Source organism: Perca fluviatilis, chromosome 7, assembly GCF_010015445.1.
Source record: "Perca fluviatilis chromosome 7, GENO_Pfluv_1.0, whole genome shotgun sequence".
NCBI classification, from domain to species: Eukaryota; Metazoa; Chordata; class Actinopteri; order Perciformes; family Percidae; genus Perca; species Perca fluviatilis.
In genome coordinates this window covers 17,602,237-17,624,161 of record NC_053118.1, presented here as the reverse complement: position 1 = coordinate 17,624,161, position 21,925 = coordinate 17,602,237, and the positions used below count along the sequence as shown (strand labels likewise).

The 21,925-nt window shown below is 39.2% G+C and overlaps 1 protein-coding gene across 1 annotated transcript; it reads right to left on the bottom strand.

Annotated features, from left to right (window-relative positions):
* Positions 1–472: 472 nt before the first annotated feature.
* oprd1b (opioid receptor, delta 1b) lies at positions 473–6,414 on the bottom strand. The gene is made up of 3 exons (XM_039804793.1): positions 6,131–6,414; positions 4,414–4,769; positions 473–4,194 (listed from the first exon to the last, which is right to left on the bottom strand). Exons 1-3 carry the CDS (start codon positions 6,352–6,354, stop codon positions 3,665–3,667), a joined length of 1,110 nt encoding a protein of 369 aa, XP_039660727.1. The 5' UTR covers positions 6,355–6,414; the 3' UTR covers positions 473–3,664.
* Between the last annotated feature and the right edge of the window lie 15,511 nt (positions 6,415–21,925).

The window sequence follows — 21,925 nt, the reverse complement described above, 5'->3', positions numbered from 1 at the left end:
TCAGTAAAAGGGGAAAAATTATGGAACTTTCTGCCAGACCACTTGAAATGTATCCCAACGTTAGCCACTTTTAAAAAAAAAACCAAATTGTGGCTAATTCAGGAACAATCTTGCTCTCATATTTAGTTTTTACACTGTGCTTTCATTGTATACTTTCCTTCAATTTTCATTTCATTTCTTTTTATTTCATTTATAATGTATTTTTAATAATAATGTAAATCAGTATTTTTATTTGTAACCAAAAGCCCTAATAAGTGTCAAGAATTAGCTTTGGCTAAAAACACTATGATACATACATCAGATGACTGTTGAAGTTTATTTATGTTTTTTTGTATCTGTCCCTATCTAAATAAACCTTAAATAATGTTAAGCCCGCCCACCGACTCTATACACGATGTGATTGGCCTGACCAGAATTAGTTTTTTCCAGCTCGCAAGCCAATGGAGAGTTGCTAGACTGAGCTGCTGGGTGCGTCTAGATTTCTAGGCTACAGTGTGACCATAGACAGTATAAAACAGTGTGACCCGTGCAGTCGAGAGTACATAATCCGAATTTAATGAGAATCTGAATTATTTAAAAAAAGATAGTTCAGTGGTTTATTTCATTCCTTTTTTTTCCTCCAAGATGAGTATACCAAAACATTGATGTAGTGCTAGTGTGAATTTGTCATTCAGGGCTTTGTGCCTGTGTCACTTTAACAACAGTTAAAAGGATGTGACTGTGTATTTGTCTTATTATCAACAGATCGTGTGAAAAGACAAAAAGACAACGATGAATTGATCTTACTAAATCCTGATATATCTTATTATTCTGTGCCATAGAGCTCGATTGTTATCCAAAAACTATTTAAACACATAAATAAGCCACGATAGTAATATCAGAACCTAATTTTTTGTATTGATACATTGTACACATAGATAACTCTCCAATGCATCTGGTGGCCAGAAACCTCATATCATCCCTGACTTATTTCATAATATGCTTTCATTTAAATATGCACTTTAGATGTGTCGTATTTGTCCCTGTCAACAACATTGCCCCCCGATCAATAATCCATTCCATGTCTAATTCCCATGAGGCCTCACTGGCATTTACAAAGAGTATAAATGTTAACAACATATGTAATAACAACCACAGAAAACACAAAATATTGGAATAAAACTGAAAGTTATTTACAAGAATATTTCAAATTAAAACACAAGATACAACTTGTGTCCAAAAGACATATATATATAATGTCTTTATATAATCTATCTGCTGCTTTTCTCAACAGAACAATTCACTTTTTGCAAAAAGAACATAATGCTGAATAAGGCAATACGGTACATATTTTCAATCAGCTGAACATATTGCCGACTACAGAAAACATTTACAAATGCTCTTCAGTGATGGTGATAGGCGATACGAAAAATAATTACTTTTTGACGATTTTGAAAGCTTTAACTAACATTTATAGCGCTTAGTGTAAATACATAGTCATTTAATATTTGATTTTACTAACTGGTTTCAAATTAAGCTTAATGGTACAACAGCTTGACAGCACATTGAAACAAAATGAATCACTGTATCATTTAATATGCTGTGACAGAACAATATTATCATTACATTTGATATATAGAAGCCTTTTTAAACAAAACTGCACTGCTGCATTAGCAAGATGAGAGGCATTGGTTTGATTCTTCTCCAAAATCTGCAAAACAAATGTCTTCTCATTGTCATAATCTCTTCCTGCAAGTGCACAGAGATCCTCAGTGGAAACTTTTCCATTAGCTGTAATATGTGTAGGAAGCTTCTTCTCTGCTAATGCGTTTGATCCGATTCAGACTTGCCTCCGTGCCAGTTTGAGGTCATTTAGTCACAACTATTAAAACAGCAGTAACACGTTTGCCTTTAGCTCCTCAGTTAACTTTCAGCTGAGTAGTAGAAATAAAGTCAGCTGAACACTGATGTTCATGGTGAATATACACGGGAAGTGTCAGTCATCTCTGCTTAATCATGAAGGCCGTATTTTCAAGTTATTAAAGGTTTCTTTCACAAAGATCTTTCATGATGTATCTGATGTGGGGGGCAATGACACTGAAATATGGTGCTGTGGTCATGTAGAATGAAATCACGTCTTTTAAAAATGGTTTCTCTTCTTTCGATCACAAGAACGAGCATGAAATTAGTCTTAATATAGTCTCAACTAAACATTCACGCTACTGGATTCACATTACCACCCTAATGAGGTTGAGTGACGATACTATTACCAGTCTAGATAAACAGCATTGCAACTGCATTTAGACAGTGTTAGGATGGAGACACATTTTTCATTGCATTGGCTCTGTACTCATTTGGACGTGAAATTAAACAGAAACCCAGCTTTAAAGACGCTATAAAAGCACAATTTATATAAAAAATGGGTGAAATGATTATGTGTAATGTAAAATGAGTCACTCATAATGACAAACCCACAGATAATTATCACTAGACTCTGCTGTTGCCTTCAGCTCTACAAAGCATTATAGCATCTTTCAGCTTATTGTTTTGGTGTTTAGAGCCCACTTTATTTTTCTGGTTCAGTCTCACTGTACTCATAGTGTCGTTTTCAGAAGAAAGGCTCCAAAAAACGATTGTACACAACACCAAAAAGCAAACAGAAACAGTTAGCGAATTACTGGTGGTGAGCTTTTAGCAGCTAAAGAGCAAGAAACACGACTTAAAATGAATTATAATGTTGCTCTGTAACTGCTGGATGTGTAAATAGGCAAGTTTGTCATAGCCATATACAAAGGTGATTTTTGTGTTTTACAGCTATTCCCTCTGCCCACTAGCGGTTAAGAAAGTAGATATCTCAGGTTTAAAGGTTTCATCAACAAATTGTAGTCTTTTATAAATGCTATCCTAATTTTAAGGATAAAAAGTAATTTTACAAGCTAACAATAATCTGAATTAAGTCATCATATTGGCTGAATATGACAGATAACAGATATAACAGATTGGCTGAAGTCTGTGACCCACAGTCATCAGCAGCCAGCAGTATCTTCCCTGTTGACCCTCTGCCGGCTCTGTACTGCAGCCGTCGTCACTTCTTTCTGTTACACGGGACCTTACGTTGTACTTTGATTTACATAGTCAGTCTGTTCTTCATCAAGTGAAACACATTATCTGTTGGATTGAGGTCACATGCCTGACTCGCCCAATCATACATCTGCCACTGCTCGGCCATAAAAAGACTCCTCTTAGTGGCCCTGTCTGTGTGTTTAGAGTCCTACATTGTTCACCTAATATGGATGTGAAGACCTACAAACAAAGCTTAGAGTCAGCACTTTAACCTCCTATTTTTTTTTTGTTGTGCAGAGCCAAAACAATGAAAAACACATCACTATCCCAATACTTTGCGACTGCACTGTATGTGTGTTTGCATTATGCATGTGCTTTGTACACTCCAAGGATGAACATCTGTATTCCATTTCCTTATGCACAGGCACACACAGGCATGTTTGTTAAAGAATTGTGTCTCATAAGTTTCATTATATGAGACCAAAAACACAATCGATAATTTACATAAATGGCAGGACAAAAGGAGACATCTGCAGACTCAGACTCCTGTGCTGGAGAACTGTGTGACCTCGGTCTGGAGGTCCCCCTGATCTGTTCTTCCCCCCAACTGATCCATGCCTAGTCAGGCCGTTTGTCTCTGTGTTGTCGCAGGAGCACAAACAGACACGGGCTCCTTTTTGCTATTGCGCGCTCTGGAGAAGCTGTTCTGCTCCAGGCGGGAGCGATAGGGCAGGCAGAAATCCCTGAAGCACCTTTTGAAGTTCTCATCCAAGAAGGCGTACAGCACAGGGTTGAGACTGCTGTTGGTGTAGCCCAGCGCGATGCACAGATGCCAGCTGGCCATCACCAGGAGGTTCTTGCGGTCGATATGCACCATAGTCATGAGAATGATGAAGATGTGGATGGGAGTCCAGCAGATGATGAAGGCCCCCACGATCACCAGGACCATGCGGGTGATCCGTCGCAGGTTTCTATCCTTCTCTTTGGAGCCGGAGAGCAGACGGACACTCTTGAGCCGCAGGATCATCAGACCGTAGCAGACGGTGATGACCAGGACGGGGACCACGAAGGCGAAGATGAACACGCAGATTTTCATCACTGTGTCCCAGTACGACTCAGGTTTGGGGAAACTGAGTTCGCAGGCAGTGTTTCCTGAGGAGTTAAAACAATTACATGTTTATTAGAGGGCCATGTGGAGAAGCTAATTTAAGTTAATGACCCAGCTCAAATGTTCTCTTTTACGGCTTAATTACTCCCCGAGATCAACACTTGCCACTAAAGGCGCTAAAAAGCTTGTGCTGATAAGTGAAGTTTTTACACAGTGATTGTAATTTTCAGCGTTTTTTTTCTTCAACAATAGAAATCTCCCACCTTCCTCTTTCACCACGGTAACAGCCATGATCATCACAGGGACTCCGATGGCTGAGGAGAGGATCCAGATGCAGATGTTGATGAGTTTGGCTTTGGCAGGCGTGCGGAAGTCCAGGGCCCTCACTGGATGACAAACGGCGATGTAGCGGTCCACGCTCATCATGGTGAGCGTAAAGATGCTGGTGAACATGTTGTAGTAGTCGATGGCGATGACCACTTTACACAACACCTCCCCAAAGGGCCATGTCCTCATCAGGTACTTGGCGCTCTGGAAGGGGAGGGTGCTGGTGGCAAGAGCGTCAGCGAGAGCCAGGTTGAAGATGTAGATGTTGGTGGCGGTCTTCATCTTGGTGTACCTGGTTGGTTGGAAGAAAAGCACGGGGCTCTTTTTACTGATTCTGACTCACAGTTGAGGGGGACTATTGTTAGTTGGAGGAGATTGAATTTTTGTTCAAGGTCTGCCTACTGCTGGGCTGCAAAGAAGACGTAGAGTGGGGTTGACTCACAATTTCCATTAAAATCATTCAAGGTTAGAAACCAATTTATTGTTTGACCTAATCCATTTCCTCCCTCAAACCGATGATCTCCAATTTCCTCTCGAATAATATCGAACTAATAAAAGAGCTTTTTACATGCACGATGTTTTTATGGCACAACACTTAATGCATTAGAGCCAAAGTGGCCGTAAGCCTCCATTAAACTGCACTTCTGCATTATGTAATGAATCAATTCCTTCTCCTTGATTTCAGATTCAGAGTAGTTTGTTTCCTTCTTTTACCGGTGACCAGTCTTGTCTGAATGCCAGCTGAGCAGTTGTCTGGCTGTTTAAAGATGTATTCATGAGTTCACCATATGACAACAGTTTGTCACATTTAATGAAATTGCAAGCTTCACAAGGAGAAGGGCAGACAAAGGGACAACTTACATTATCTTAAGTCCCCCTCATTAAGAGATGTATTACATTACACACTAATATCACACTCTTGCTTTGCCAGGGAGAGATTGGCCACACTTTCTTTTATATTTTCTTTTGTGTTTGCTTATTCTGACATTGAAAAACAAAAGGACAGAAACTCATATTTCATCTTCCACACAGGAAGCCGTTCAGTGAGATGACTGATTGACATCGGAGGTCCGACCGTCACCTCATTGCTTCCTCATTTAAGCTGCATTAGTTCAACAACAAATACAGTGCCATGAATCCTCAGAATCTACATGAATTACCACAGTCATGGCTTCTGATGTGCAGGTTATGGTTCAACATGCTGCTTATTTTCCATGCACATTAATCATCTGAGTTTTGAACATTCATTTGCATTGTTCCTGACAAAAGTAATTGGTGCAATGAAGTAATTCCAACACTAAGCTCTAGATCACACGCCCTCCCTCTTGTGTGTGTAGGAGGTGTGAGTGTGTTTGTGTTTGTGTGTGGGTGGGTGTGGAGAGTGGCTCTCAGACACACTGGAACTGTGAGCAATTACAAAAGACCAACATACGTGATGTAATATAGCAGTTTTCTAGACATATTCCATTCTTTAAAATGACTATTATAGTTCTGTGTCGCTTTTTTATTGATCAGCATGTAAGCAGCCAATTATAATTGTAAATATCCACTTAGTCACAAATAACATGTGTTTGTCTCTTCCTTTTAAATGTTTCATTTTTTTTTTTTTTTTTGCCTTTAGTTAATAGTTATGGGTCTTTGTTTATATCTTACCTGACCACCCCGTACATTACAAGCACGTTTCCAAGCAGTCCCCCCACACAGATGAGAGAGTAGAGAGCTGTGATACAGACAGCGATGATGAGACTTGTAGTGTTCCTGGCTGTAGCGTTGTTGGTCAAATTGCGCAGCGGATCCTCGGTAAACGTTACATTGAAAGGAGTTATGGAGACCGAGTCGTTAAAATCACCGAAAGCGTAGTAGGGAGGAAAATCCATTTCTAAAACAATTCAGGTGAGATTGTAGCGCATGGAGAGCAGGTACAGGAGCGCACGACAACTGACCGGCAAATTAGTAATGAGGCGCCCAGAGCAGGATGCTCTCTCTTTTTTTTTTTTTTTTTTTTTTTTTTTTTTTTTTTTTTTTTTTTTTTTTTTTTTTTTTTTTTTTTTTTTTTTTTTTTTTTTTTTTTTTTTTTTTTTTTTCTTTCTCTTTCTCTGTCTGCTATCCTACGTGTGAGTGCGCGCTCCCTTTGGCAAAGTGCAAATGTGTTTTCATGTCCATTTCTTACCCTGCCCAAAGAAATACCATTTATCAAAGGGCTTTAATTAGCTCTAGCATACAATGTTGCTTTATCACATCCATTTTTAATTCCCCTTCTTAGCTTAACCACCATCAAACAATCAACTATCAAACAATGTCCGTCTAACCCAATCCGAACATCTCTCATTGTTGCAGGGCAATTAGTCTTTATTGAGCCATCCCTCTTATTGCTGCCTGCCTTCAACCTCGAGGTACTTCTCCCACTCTCCATGGCCTGTGGCCCGTATTAGGGGAGCTCCATTAGAGGACTAACTGTTTTCACCAGAGAGTCACATCCATGAAATTACCCTACTAAACAACAGGAGTGACGCAATTACCTAGGCTACCAAGGCTAATTAAATATTTGAGATGGTTTTGATAGCCTGTAGCAGCAATTCAAGTGTGCGGACGTTGAAGTGAATCCTACAAGTTGTCACGTTACCCTCTGTATTTGTTGCCTGTTGGTATCAACTACATCTGCATGAGCAAACACATTATTGCAGGCATGCAAACATGCAGGCATATCCATTTGAGATCTCTTTATTTGCTGTGGGTCAATGTTTAACGAATGCTGCTCATGTCTAACCGGATAAAACATTGTTTTCCTGTCTGTGATATTTCTTAATGCATCTGGAAAATGTCCTGTCCCTGAATTAAAGAGTTTCACTGTTGGCTTGTAAAACACATGCATGTTTTTGGGGCATTAGTCAATGTTTATTTCTCATGGGGCATTTTGCTTGACCTGTTCAGCCAACATCATGTCACGTAAATCCTGTCTTTTTCAGTATGTAGCCCATTACTGAGAACATCAGAAACCATTAGGAACATGCAGCTGCATGTGGTCTTGTGCATTTGGTGAAATTAGCTCATCCATGTGTATTTGAGAGCATTTCTCAGGGGTACTTGTTTATTTTAACACAGACATCAAAATCCTCATGCGGCTGTCTGTAGTGGTCGCACAGTAACTGTGGCAGTCTTTACGCACTCTGCTAAGTGACCTTTACGAAATCCACCTTTAAGCAACTGCCATCAGGACAGTCAGAAGAATAGGACTAGCATGCTGAACACAAGCTCCCTCTCTATTTTAAAAAGATAGACCATGTCTTCCTAAAATGAAGAGCAGTTAATGTTCTGGCTCATTTTGGAAGTTCAGCAAGCTCATTTGTCTTTCATAAATGAGGAGGGATGTTTCTTTGCAGCTTCTGTGTAGATGTATGGCCATACACGTGAGCACGTGTCACTTTTTTTCAACATTCTGTACTATGGCTTTTTTCGACATACTAAACTCTGACTTTTTTGACTACTATATATGACTTTTATCACTTTTTTCAACAAACTATACTATGACTGTTTTATCACTTTTTTAACATTGTATAGTATGACTTTTAATGTCTTTTTTCTTTGTGCTATACTATGAGTTTTTAGACATACCTTACTATGACTATTTAATAGCTTTTGTCAGGTTTCTTTAGTTGTTGGTATGGTGGCTCAGTGGTTAGCACTCCTGCAACTAGACACTACTTAGACCCTTGGATCAATTCCCAGACTGGGCTGGGCCTTTTTGTGTGGAGTTTGCATGTTTTTACAGACTTTTTTCAACATACTATACTTGTCACGCACGGAAGGAGCAGGAGTCAGACTGGAGTTAGTGCAGTGAGCTTTATTCACAATGATCCAACATAGAGTAGTGTGAACAGGCAGAATACCGGCAGGAGACGAGGTAATGCTCAGAGCAGCAGCAGACAACAGGATGCCAACAACAGGTAAATGAGTACTGAGAATAAACTAGAAATATGAGAGCAAGTCAGAGTGTCGTGAACAAAACACAAGACTCGACAAAGAGTGAGTGTGCCTGTGCTGCTTAAGAAGGTGGTCACTGATGAGATGCAGGTGGTGAACTGATGATGAGGCGTAATGCAGTGCAGGTGCGTGTAATCAATAGTGAACTGCTGAGAGGAGTGAGTGCTGGGGACAGTGAATGGGAAACACAAACTCCATGAAAACCTTGAAAGTCCATGAAAACCAACTGAAAAGTCCATGTAAACCTGACAATACTATACGTTTTTTATCATTTTATTCGACATACTATACTATGACTTTTTTATCACTTTTTTGGACATACTATAATTTGACTTTTTTTATCACTTTTCTCGACATACTATACTATGACTATTTTCGACATACTATACTGTCACTTTTTTATCACTTTTCTCGACATACTATACCATGACTTATTTATCACTTTTTTCTACATACTATACTATGACTTTTTCGAAATACTATACTACGACTTTTTTTGACATTCTATACTATAACTTATTTATCACTTTTTTTCGACATACTACTACTATGACTTTTTTACAAAAACATTACCTTTGTGTCTGGTCATATAGCTTAGAGTGATCTTTGTGATCGGAAACCAAAAGGTTGAATGTTCAAATCTTATACATTTGAGGAAGTTTTGAGGTCAAATATACTAAATCAAAGAGACGAATATGCCAAAATCACAAACTCTTCTGTCAGATCAGGTAGCGTAGAGTGATAAGAGGATTGAAAGACAGGAGTTTTAAGTGTTTGAATCTTACATGTTTCATTAAGTTTTGAGGTCCAATATACTAAGTGAAAGAGACAAATAAAGAAAACATAAACTGCTTTGTCAGGTCAGATAGTTTAGGGTGATAAGAGAATGTTTGGAAAAAAGGAAGTTGAGTGTTCAAATTATGTAGGGTGCAGTTTGTTTCAAGACCTATGTTAAGAGAAAAGTTGTCTGCTGTGTCAGGTCAGATAGCTTAGAGTGATACAAAATGATTGAAAGATAGAAGGTTGAGTCTTCAAATACCGTATGGTGCAGTTCATTTCAAGATATTCTATACATTACAGGAATGAAGAAAACATATAATTTCTCGACATGCTATACGATTACTTTTTATCACTTTTTTCGACATGCTATTCTATGACTTTTAAATCACTTTTTTTAACATGCTATACTATGATTTTTTTTACGAAACCAGAACCTTTATGTCACGTCAGATAGCTCAAGGTGATAAGGTTATTATTGGAAGACTGAAGGTTCAATGTTCAAATCTTACATGTTTAAGGAAGTTTTGAGGTTTAATATACTAAGTGAAAGATGCAGATGATGAAAACATAAACTGCTGTCAGGTCAGATAACTTAGAGTGATAAGAAAATGATTGAAAGACAGAAAGTTGAGTCTTCAAATACGGTGCAGTTCATTTCAAGATATACTATACATTACAGGAATGAAGAAAACCTATAATTTCTATACAATTACTTTTTATCACTTTTTTCGACATACTATACTATGACTTTTTGTCACCTTTTTGGACATACTATACTATACGTTTTTTATCATTTTATTCAACATACTATACTATGACTTTTTTCCTACATGCTTTTTCGTCATACTATGCTATGACTATTTTATGACGTTTCTGTGACTTTTTTATGACACAAAGCTATGTTCGAAACCGTTTCCTACCACGGAAATAGGGCAGTGTTCGCCATTTTGTAGTGGTGTTTGATTCTCCGCGGTTAATTTCATTCACTATATATTCCACTATAAAATACCCACAATCACAGCTAATTTGAGTGTACATACGATGTACCCTACATTTTACTCCCGTATACCACAATGCAACGCAGTCGTTTTCTCCCAGAGGAGAAGAAGAAGCAGAAGGACCTGCGAAATAGAAAAGAAAATGTGGTGCCTGGGTAGCTCAGTTGGTAGAGCACACCCGTACAAAGAGGCTTATACTTATACTATACAATGACTTTTGATGACTTTTTTCGATACTATATTATGATATTTGTATCACTATTTTTGACATACTATATTATGACTTTTTTATCACTTTTTTCAACATATTATACTATGACAACTTTGACTTACTATGATTTGACATTTTTATCACTTTATTTAACATACTACACCATGACTTTTTATTACTTTTTTCGGCATACTTTACTATCACTTTTTTATCACTTTTTTCGACATATAATATATACACATAATATGCTGTATTGTTACTTTTTCTTTATCTTTTATGTATTTCATACTTTAGCTTCTATGACTTTTTTATGATTTTTTTCAACGTACTATACTATGACTTTTTTATGACTTTTTTCCAACATGCTATACCATGACTTTCTTATCACTTTTTAATCATACTATACTATGACTATTTTTGACATACTATACTATGACTTTTTTATCACTGTTTTTGACATACTATACTGTGACTTTTTTATTTCTTTTTTTTCAACAAACTATACGATGACAATTTTGACATACTATACTATGACTTTTTATTACTTTTTTTGACATGCTAACCATGACTTTTTATCAATTTATGTGACATACTATAACTATGACTTTTTTATCACTTTATTCACTATACTATACTCTGACTTTTTTTCACTTTTTTCCTACATGCTATATCATGACTAACTTATCACTTTTTTTCAACATACTAAACTATGACTTTTTCAACATACTACACTAACTTTTTATCACTTTTGTCAACTTACTAAACTATGACTTTTAATCACCTTTTTCAACATACTACACCAGTTCCTTTTTATCCCTTTTTTCGAAAAACTATACTAATGACTTTTTATCACTTTTTTGACATACTATGCTATGACTTTTTTATCACTTTTTTTGACATACTATACAATGACTTTGCTATCACTTTTTTTCGACATACTATACTATGACTTTTTTATCACTTTTTTTGACATTCTATACAATGACTTTGCTATCACTTTTTTTCGACATACTATACTATGCCGTATTGTGACGTTTTTTAACATGCTATACTATGGCTTTTTTCGACATATCATCCTATGACTTTTTCGACATACTACAATTTCTTTTTCATCCCTTTTTCGGCATACTATACTAGGACTTTTTTTGACCTTTTTATTTATTTTTTTCGACTTCCTCTACTATGACTTTTAATCACCTCTTTTGACATACTATACAGATAAAATCAGAAAATGAAAAATGAAGCAGAGGAAAGACAAAACATCAGTTTTATTCAAGCTAAAACTTCCGGGGCTGAAAAGTAAATGCGTAAGGCTGCGTTCAGACAGGGAACCAGCGATCCAGCAGTTTGCCGGAGGGTAGTCCGGCAGTGTGGGAGTGTTACAAATGGCCCATTTGAGTGATGCCCTGTTGTGTTTTTTAATGTAGCACAAGTAGACTTTATATTTCACTATTACTGTTTTCCTTCAGATTGTTTATATATCTCGACGTTTCCGACCGCACTTGAAGGCAGCTTCATTTCACACTAGAAAGAGAATAATAGTGTTTTTAAACTTTCTTGTGGCAGCGATAAAGGTAATGATGTTTCCTGTTTACTGTATGGGATTCTCACACCGCCTCAAACCATAGTTCAAAACACACTGACAAGTTGCACCAGGGTTACATGATTGGACGCCACAGTGTACATGGGGTTGTGTTTCTCCAAAAGTTAAGTTGGTCTCCCCCCCTGCGGAAAACCTTGCCGCAGCCTAAACGCACTACCCCCATTCAAAATGAATGAAAAGACCTGTGTTTTTGCTGGACCATCTGACACGCGACACAGGCAGTGTGAATGAGGCCTATGTGCCTTAACCCTGCTTTCTATCTAATTTCCAGCAGGGGGCGATGCCACTGGCTCCAAAAAGAAGTCTGTTTCTATAGAAGTCTATGAGAAAATGACCCTACTTCTCACTTCATTTATAACCTCATTGAACATTTTAATAATGAGTTTATGGTCTCAATAGTTTCAATTCTTCTTTAATAGGCATGATGTTTATTTAGTAAATTATGGTCCCATTTATTTTAAAATAGACGATAATGCAGGACATGCCATAGAGGTGTGGCTACATACTGACCTGTCAACCAGGACAGAGGCTTAGCAATGTGTATCCATGGCACTGTGTAAACTGTCACTTCATGAAAGTTATTGGAACACTTTGGTTGCCTAAAAATGTCTTGTTCAGTGTTTAATAGCACCTTGCCAACCAAAGCTAGCGCTGGCATTAGCTGGTAGCAACCAGCTCTGTGTACTGCTGTACATGCAGATGAACCGCGCCAGTTGCTGGAGTTCCCCGTTTACCTGTTGGCAAAACTCGATGACGCCCTCTCGTCCAAATATGGTTACTTCTGGCTCCAAAATACCAAGATGGCGACGGACAAAATGCAAACTCCTGGCTTCAAAACAGCAGTCCACAAATCAATGGGTGACATCACTACGTCCATTATTGTTACAGTCTGTGGTTTGACTGTAAAATGTAGAGCTTTAGGCTTTTCTGTTACACAAAGTCTAAGAGATGTTTACAAAAAACCCAGTTAAGATATTTAAGGGTGAGTGCCTTTTAGTGAGTGTGAGATGAGGGGAGGGAGGCAGTGGGGGGTGGAGCGGTCGCATGGGTTATCACACAGACACCTCCCTTTACATATGTTTCATTGAATTCAGCCCACTGCACCTCCAGAGGGCTCGTCAGTACATTCTGGTCTCAACCATTATCTCGCCTGTACACCGACACAACTCTGACACTGAAGCCCTGATCACAACGCTTAATCTCAACAACAATAATCCAAGTGGGACAACAGCCCACCTCGGCGGCATGAAATGACTTACACAGCAGTTCAGGAAGTAAATCACTAAGTGTAATTTCAGTTACAGCTGTGTGGGGGAAGATTGTATATGACACCTGCTACTGCAGGAGCTATGATGACATGCAGGGTTAGATTAGAGGGCTTTCTATCCCCCTAATGAAGAGGGCTAAAAATAATCTAATGTATGAGTGCAGGGTAGGTGCTCTCTGCAAACAGCAGCAGACTGAGTGCACATGATGAGCCATACATTTTTCTGTACACAATTTTGAGATGTGGTCGAAATGTGTTGTAAAAGAGAGAGAAATGGGTCGTAGACGACAAACAAAATGCTATTTTTGTGGTGTTTATGTTCTCCCCTGGGACACAATCACTCATGATTCTTCTGTACAGGCAGTATGATTACTCGCATCACTCATCAGCCCAATGGAAACCTTGGGAAGCATTACGCTGCCTCTCCGAACCCATCACATGCATGGCAGGGAAAACAGAGTGCAGACAATTTAAAGTGGGCTTCATGTTGGGATTTGCATTAGGATGGAGTGATGATAATGCATGTCTGATTTATAAAAGACAACAGAAAAAGGCTCCTATCAGCTGCTTGATTCATGTACCCATCATCTTGTATCGATTGAGCTGTGATACTTGTTGCACTCGTGGTTATTTCACATTTTACGTGTTGCTGTTGTGAGCGGATGTGTTTTATTGCTGCTATTGGGTTACAATATCTTGTGCATAACAGTGGTTCTGATATGAGCTGGTATACTTCTGAAAGGTCAGAGAAAAAAGCAATATACACATTATTTCTTTTCATTTTATTTTTCCATATTGCTGGTATTTTTCTGTGGATGCAATATTAAATAGGAAAGAAACTACAAGTAAACACGAGCTGAGACTTTGGTTTAAAGGTTTGTTTTGCAGCTTTCAGAGCTGAAGCACAGTGAAGGACTGAGCTTCTGCTGGCTGTCACATTGAATCGCTATCTTACAATCACACACCAAGTCATGTATAGTACATACATCTGACCTGTTCAACCTTTAAGTGTAAACTCGTGTTCTGTCTATAAAGACACTAAAAATTAGAGCAATTTCTATGTGGTTATGTCATTTTGCCATCACACATTTAACATATTGTTTCACCACAGCAATTACACGTTTTGGTCAATAGCTGTGTGAGGGTGATCATTCACTGTTGTTTATGCTCTTTATTATCTATACAAAAGGTCACAAAACAAGTCACTTGTCACTGTGACACACCATGAACCCATAAAATCAAATCTGACAACCTGACACCATCTTTCGCCAGTAATCCTCAGTGGACATCCGTTTTATTTACAGGTCACATTCTTCATGTATGCATGTCTGTCTTTAATCAATAGCTAATTTCTGTAGGCATACCTGTGGCTGAATGAGCACCAAAATAAACCAGTAAAAAAAGTCAGTCACAACAAGAAAAAGACTGGAGCAGAAGAAAACAGCAGGCTTCCTGTCCTACACAGCACGGAAAGATTGTGTAGCCAGCAACCTGATTCATTTTAGACTTTGTGTTAAAGTCAAATTTTTGTGAAACACAATGGGGTGTCGCTTTGTGGCAAATGAAAAGTGTGTGTGAGCAGTGTCAGCGAATACATCAATTGCAGAGGTGACAGAGGCACATAGAGATGAACAAGAACACAAGCTTTGAAACGGCACGTATTGTCAGTAAAAAACAATATTTTCCTTTATAAAATATGTTTATGTCTGATCAATATGTGGCGAAGTCACATATTGGTATCGTGCAGTACAGAATGAGCCACGCTGTGGTCTGCAAATCTGTCACACTCCCAAAATATTTGCTGTCTTGTAGTAGTGAAACACACACATTCAAATAAAATATTTTAAAGAATCTTCAAGCTCGAGAAATATATGGCATGTAGCATGTTTACAACATCGATATTAATAATAAATACAGTATTTGGTATGGTGGCTATGATGAGGGCTGTTTACAGATATACATTTTAGGATTTAGGGACTGTATGCAAATTATTATCAGGGAGAGAGGTCAGAAAATGGGGAGGTTTATGTATTTCTTAAGGGGGGTCTATATTTGCTTGGAGATAAGGGTATGGTTAAACTTTTTCTCATCCCACAATTAGATTTTTTTTTCCTTCATTTTGGTTGCGAAAATATTGCTCATGTCCATCAGCATCAAGACAGTTGGTACCTGGGCTTTGGTGGCTGTATTTTTATTATTTGTTATGTTTGCCATAAATGTATTGTTTTGCAACCTTGTCTCTTAGAAATTACGTTTATGCAGTTCCTAAATATAACCATAAGCATGTTTACATGCTGTCATCACTACAATCAGAATTGCAGGATTGTTTGTTTGGTGAAAAACAAATGAAATACGTTGTTAGTGAACATTTTACTGAAATGTTAGTATTATCATTTTGCATAATTTGGATAATTAACATTTCCTCATTATGTTAATGGAAAGTCTAATCCATTCGGCTTTACATTTCATTCAAAACACATTTTCTGTTGCAAATATGTTGTACATGAATGTATTTTATAAGCGACAGGATTGTGTTTTTTATCAAATAAAATCTATGATTCAGCCCCCCTTCCCACCACAATCATTGTCATACAGTCTCTTATTTGAGGATAAAATGAATACTTTTTTTGTTACATTCTTGTCCTCTTCTTCCTTTTTCCTCTGTATATGTTTGTGATTCTAATTGCACAGTGGAACGGCTGGATAGAGAGTGTAAAAGTGTAAATTGGCAACTGCGAAAATTAGGTACTTAGGCTTTTATGAGTCTGTAAACTACTGAGTTGTCTGCACAACTGGGCAATCACTTAGACGAAATTGGAACATTGTTATTTGTGTAGTGCTGTAGCATCCATGTAGTTACTGCACTTTGAGTTATTTTTCTTTATAACTGCACACAGACTCAGTTCAGACAGTTCGCGAGTGAGGGGACAATGGAGCGGGAGATTGGTCGGAGAATCGGCGCAGCCGGTGCGGTATTACATTCAATTTATCGCACCGTTGTGACGAAAAGAGAGCTGAGCCAGAAGGCAAAGCTCTCAATCTACCGGTCAGTTTTCGTTCCTACCCTCACCTATGGTCATGAAGGCTGGGTCATGACCGAAAGAACAAGATCCAGGGTACAAGCGGTCGAAATGGGTTTCCTCAGGAGGGTGGCTGGCGTCTCCCTTAGAGATAGGGTGAGAAGCTCAGTCATCCGTGAGGAGTTCGGAGTAGAGCCGCTGCTCCTTTGCGTCGAAAGGAGCCAGTTGAGGTGGTTCGGGCATCTGGTAAGGATGCCCCCTGGGCGCCTCCCTACGGAGGTGTTCCAGGCACGTCCAGCTGGGAGGAGGCCTCGGGGAAGACCCAGGACTAGGTGGAGGGATTATATCTCCAACCTGGCCTGGGAACGCCTCGGGATCCCCCAGCTGGAGCTGGTTAATGTGGCTCGGGAAAGGGAAGTTTGGGGTCCCCTGCTGGAGCTGCTCCCCCCGCAACCCGACACCGGATAAGCGGATGAAGATGGATGGATGGATGGATGGATGCATACAGACTACAACACGTCATGAAATGAATCAAAAATAACATCTTATAAAAGGAAATTAATTAGTCGCACTAATAGTTTATCACTTCAAACAATACTCGTAGCATCAGTGCCTCTGATTGCAAAGTTACTGATGCTTGCCAAAAATTGTTTTCTAACTTAACATCATTAGCAAGGTCATAAATTATTCCTAATGAAAACTGTGACGAGTTCTCCCTGATTACAGTGATAATAATTTAAAAACATTGGACCTCCGCATGCATGATAGCTGTGATTGACAGATATTTACACTCAGTGGCCATAGCTGCAAAATGAAAATCTCACAGTCCCCCTCTCAAGATGTTATCGCATCTGTTTTTGTTTTGTTTCTTCTTTTTTTGTCTGACAATTAGTTATGCAACAGCGATTTGTCTGGGTCTAGGACTTGATTTGATTTCTGATTTCCGTCTGGCGGAGGCAGCCAGCACAGTTTAGATATGACAAAAGAGAGAGACAGCATGCACTAATTGAAAATGTTTGTGTACCACACATTGTGTCAGTCATTGATTAAACACAGAGTTACTTCTGCAGACAATACCAGAGTGCCCTTAGATGTGAGGCTGATTCATTGTTTCTGTTCAAGTGGCAATGATGTCTTATAATGTAACTGAACGAAGGCATCAAAACTAAGCATGCAAAAGGCAGACAAGGTTCACAGCTCTCAGTATGGAAAGTCTACTTTTTTAAAATTAGTTTTTAATGGTTCTCCTTTACGTCAAAGTCTGAGGCAGCTCCCCTTTTGAAAAAGCAGAGTTAGTCATCGTCGTCATCCACTGTGGGTTGTGTGCGATGGCAGAGCTGCTCCTTGACCCAAACAAAGCCAATTCATGTGTTGTCATACTGTTGCTTTCCATTACTGCCAAGGGTGCCAGTTATACATTCTAACGATGTTGTGAAAAGAATTGTAAATCCGAGCTGAGTGGTGATGCAGCACGACAATATTCATATTCAATCTGCTTGTATTATTGATTTAATGATGTTTGAGGAGGAAACAATGAAAAAGAGTGGGTGTCAGAAGAATTATGGTTTTGAGGTTTTGCACAAGAGGAGGTTAAAACTCAAACTGACTGAAGCACAAACAGTACTATTGGTCAACAGAGTAGCACTGGTTTGAACTGGTTGTCTAGTTGGTCGACTTTTTAGGCCCTAAATCATTACCCTAAACTTGGGGTATTGATAATAGTATTCATAAATTGACTGTACATGTTTTTTTCCACAGCAATTGTAGGGAATCAGTCTGCAAGACATTTAGGCATGTTGTGCAGGTACAAAAAAAAAAAAAAAAAAAAAAAAAAAAAAATATTTATATAAATAATATATATCAGAGCTTTCCTCTGCATGTATTTACCTAAATCAAAGGTTTTTACAGGATGGCAGTCCTCGACATGCTAGCCACACACACACACACACACACACACACGCGCACATACACACACACACACGCGCACACACACACACACACACGCACACACACACATACACACATACACACACACACACACACACACACACACACACGCACACACACACACACACACACACCTCACTGACGCACCAACTGTCCTTATTGTTACTGTCACTGCACAATCTTCTTCAGGGTTCCGGATACTAATGCACAGTGAAGCTGTAATGTGGGGGTGGGTGTCAGAAAGGTGTGAAATGACATGGAAGAGAGTGAAACGTACCAGAGAGGAGAGACTCGATAATGTACATTTACGGTTATTACCTAAACAGACAGTTGCATGAGCAAACAAGCAGGGGAGGCTTATGTAACATTGCAAAGAGGCACAGATCACATCTAATTTTACACGTGACCGTTGGAGTGGCAGATGATCATCAGCGTTCCCTGTTAAAACCTGCTAAAAAAGTAAAAATGTTTTGACTTTCTTTTGTTAAAAATAAATCAAAATAAAAACCTACGGACGAAGTTTAAAAGGTCAAGGTCTACAAGTATCTACCAATGCTGTGCATGTAGGTTTTTGAGTGTCTACAGCTAACAGATCAAGGATATGACTTCAAATCCAAGAGCTACTGAACTGCGAGTGAAATATGGAGGCAGCAAAGGAAATGTCAGAAAGATGGACTGAATGAGTGACAGGATGACAAAAACCTGAGAGAAGAAAAACAACGGTTTGAAGAGATGAAAACCAGAAATGAGAGATTTTGAGAGCAGACATTTAAAGAAGATTGAGAGAAAAGTACATTCGCACTGGCTGGAAAAGAGAGAATAGAAGATGGCGAGTTAAGAGGACATCAGTGTAACAAAAAAAAAAAAAAATCGTTGGTAAATTGGTAAAATGTGGTTGTCAAGGAAACAGTCGCCTAATCTCCACATGAATTTTCCCTGAAAGAGCAGAGGAGACCACTCCTGTAATTCTGCCATTTGCCATTCTCTGGGAGGTCTGCGGCCCTCCCTGTGACACCTGCAGGACAGCGACACATACTGTACTGACATGTTTACATTACAGCACACCGCATGATGAATACGAGGGAAACTGCACTTTAGCGGGAACCCACATGAGAGCCTTCTTAACCAAATGATGAAAGGAAATACAAAGTTGTCTGTAACCCATGAGGACACTTTGCTTTTGAAACAAGGTAATAAAGTGAGAGCAGTGAGCGTGGCTGCTTTTGGGTGATGATGTTGGTCTGTTAGTAGGAGAAGCTAATGTGTGAGGGGATAGATGCCGATTTGTGTTACAATTACGACCACTGGGCTGCTCTCCAGCCAGACTGTTAACCCTTCATTTTAGTTGGGTGAAAAGCTATTTAATCCCCTTAGTGGCGAAGGAGAAGCTGCAGAGTTTCATGCAGATTGCATTTAAAATGTCAATATTGTATTATTTATCTGTGTCTGGTCTTTTGTTCTCTGTGCAAAATAAGATTACAAAATAAAACATTACATTCCCTGCAATTTTATACAATCACCTGATCTCTGTGAAATCTTTGTGAAAGTTTTAGTATAATTGCAGAAAGGGTTTTCTGTGCCTTATTAGAAAGTGGTACCCAATTCTGTAGTGTCTAAATAGATGCTAAAAAGCACTGAATTGAAAGAAAATGTTTATTGTTGGTGTCTCAAGGAGAAATTGTGCAACTTACATACATTTCTAAAATCACTATATTGATGATGATGCGGCTACACTGTCTATCATTTGTGAGTAAAAAGTCTACTGAGTTTCAGAGGATTCAAAGAAAAATAAAAAAATTAAAGATGGCGGAGAGGCACTGTATTATTGATAATGGTTATTTTATTGATTATTGATGACCTGAAAGGGTGTTACAGCAGCTCCTATGTGTATGTGTTAATACATAGGTGTAAAAAAGAGAGGACAGATCTAAAACAAAGTCACCGCTCGCTCCGACAGAAACCGAGCTAATAAACTGAAGTGGAGTCAGTGACCTTAAGCAGTCAGGAGGGCGGCTGAAGGTGAGGTCTAGAAAGTCAGAGAGTAGAAAAAGATAAAGGCGATGAAGACAGTGGAGTCTGAAGCCCATGCATTACATATTCAAATGTTCAGATGTCTCATTGAGAGTAAATGCCATTCTGGCCTTCGCTGAAAGCTTCATTCCTCAGTGTCTATGATTGTCACTGCATGATAGCGTCTGAGCTTCTGATGGCCACTGACATTTGTGACTGTCTAAAGGCCATGGCGCCATTCAACCTTGACTTCTCTCTACTAAGACTGAGCAGGCAATAGCTTGGCTTAATGCCCATGCACTAACAGGTTATTGACAGGCATTGCACAGGTTCGTCTGCAGCCCACATTCTCTCTCCATCTTTAGTGCTCGGCACCGATACAACATTAGCCCACTTCAATAATTTAACCACTTTTTAAGATCACTTTATGAAGAATAGTCCTGGTTCAAGAGTCATCTGTCTCTCAATTAGAGAGCCTGAATGACTGAATGGACTTCAGGCTCGGCAGAGCAGGCCGACGTATAAAATTTTATGTCAGATGCAGGAAGCAATTCCCAGGATGGAGTGACATATAGCTGGGCTAAACTCTGGAGAGTAGAGAGAGGATTGTATAATCGTGTTTCTGACAGAGGAGACCCGGGCGCTAAACACAAGATGATAAGATGAAACTTTGATGATTAGAGTGGAGAAAATGGGTTGTTGCAGCAGCAAACAGTGACATGATGGAGAAAAGAGAAACAGAAAATTCACATTTTATTTTAATGTCAACAGCACAATACAGTAGGAAAAGTGATATCATAAAAAATCCATATGATTATGTCCAGAGAAGGCCACCACTGTAGCAACACAAGGAAATAAACTGTTACATTAGGGATTCTGAAGCAAGATTTAAAAGCTGGCAAAAGAGAGACAAATTGCGATCTGAGCTTCAGATCAGCTGCAAACCAAGGCCCTCATAAGATCCTCTTTGAGAGACAGAGAGAGACTGCAGTGAAATTAGTCAGCCAAGAAACCAGAGGTGAGGATGGACACCCCAGCTGCCTATTCTCACCCTGACAGTGGTTTCTCTGCTGGTTCCTATAACAACAATGAGTGCAGTGAGAAACAGTGTTTTTCCAGGTGCCCACTGGGAATCAACTTCCAAACAGATAACATCTTTGTTGGCTCAATACGGGCGGGAAGCGTAACCTGATCATAGAGATGGAGCTTTAAAGCAACACTATGGCTACATTCAGACTGCAGGCAAAAGTGGCCCAAATCTGATTTTTTTTTTGGGGTCAAGTGACCAGGTCAGACTTCTTCAGAAGTAGTGTGAGCACTCAAATCTAGCCCAGATCAGATTTTTTTCAAATCAGATTCAGGCCACTTCCATATGTGGTATTGACAGACTAGGATCTGATCTTTTTCAATGCGGCTTCAGTGTGAACAACCAAGGCGGATTTGATGCGACTTTTACCTCAATAACCCTCGCTGCGCCCTCGGGGAGGGGCGGGACCCCCTGCTCCCGGTGTGGCTGTCAACCGGGACAGACTGTCCTCAGTGTGCCCCAAACGCGTCGCGTCGCCAGGGCGGGGATCGGCTCACGTAAAAAGGCGATGTCGGCAACCCATCCGACCCGTCTTGAAACACGG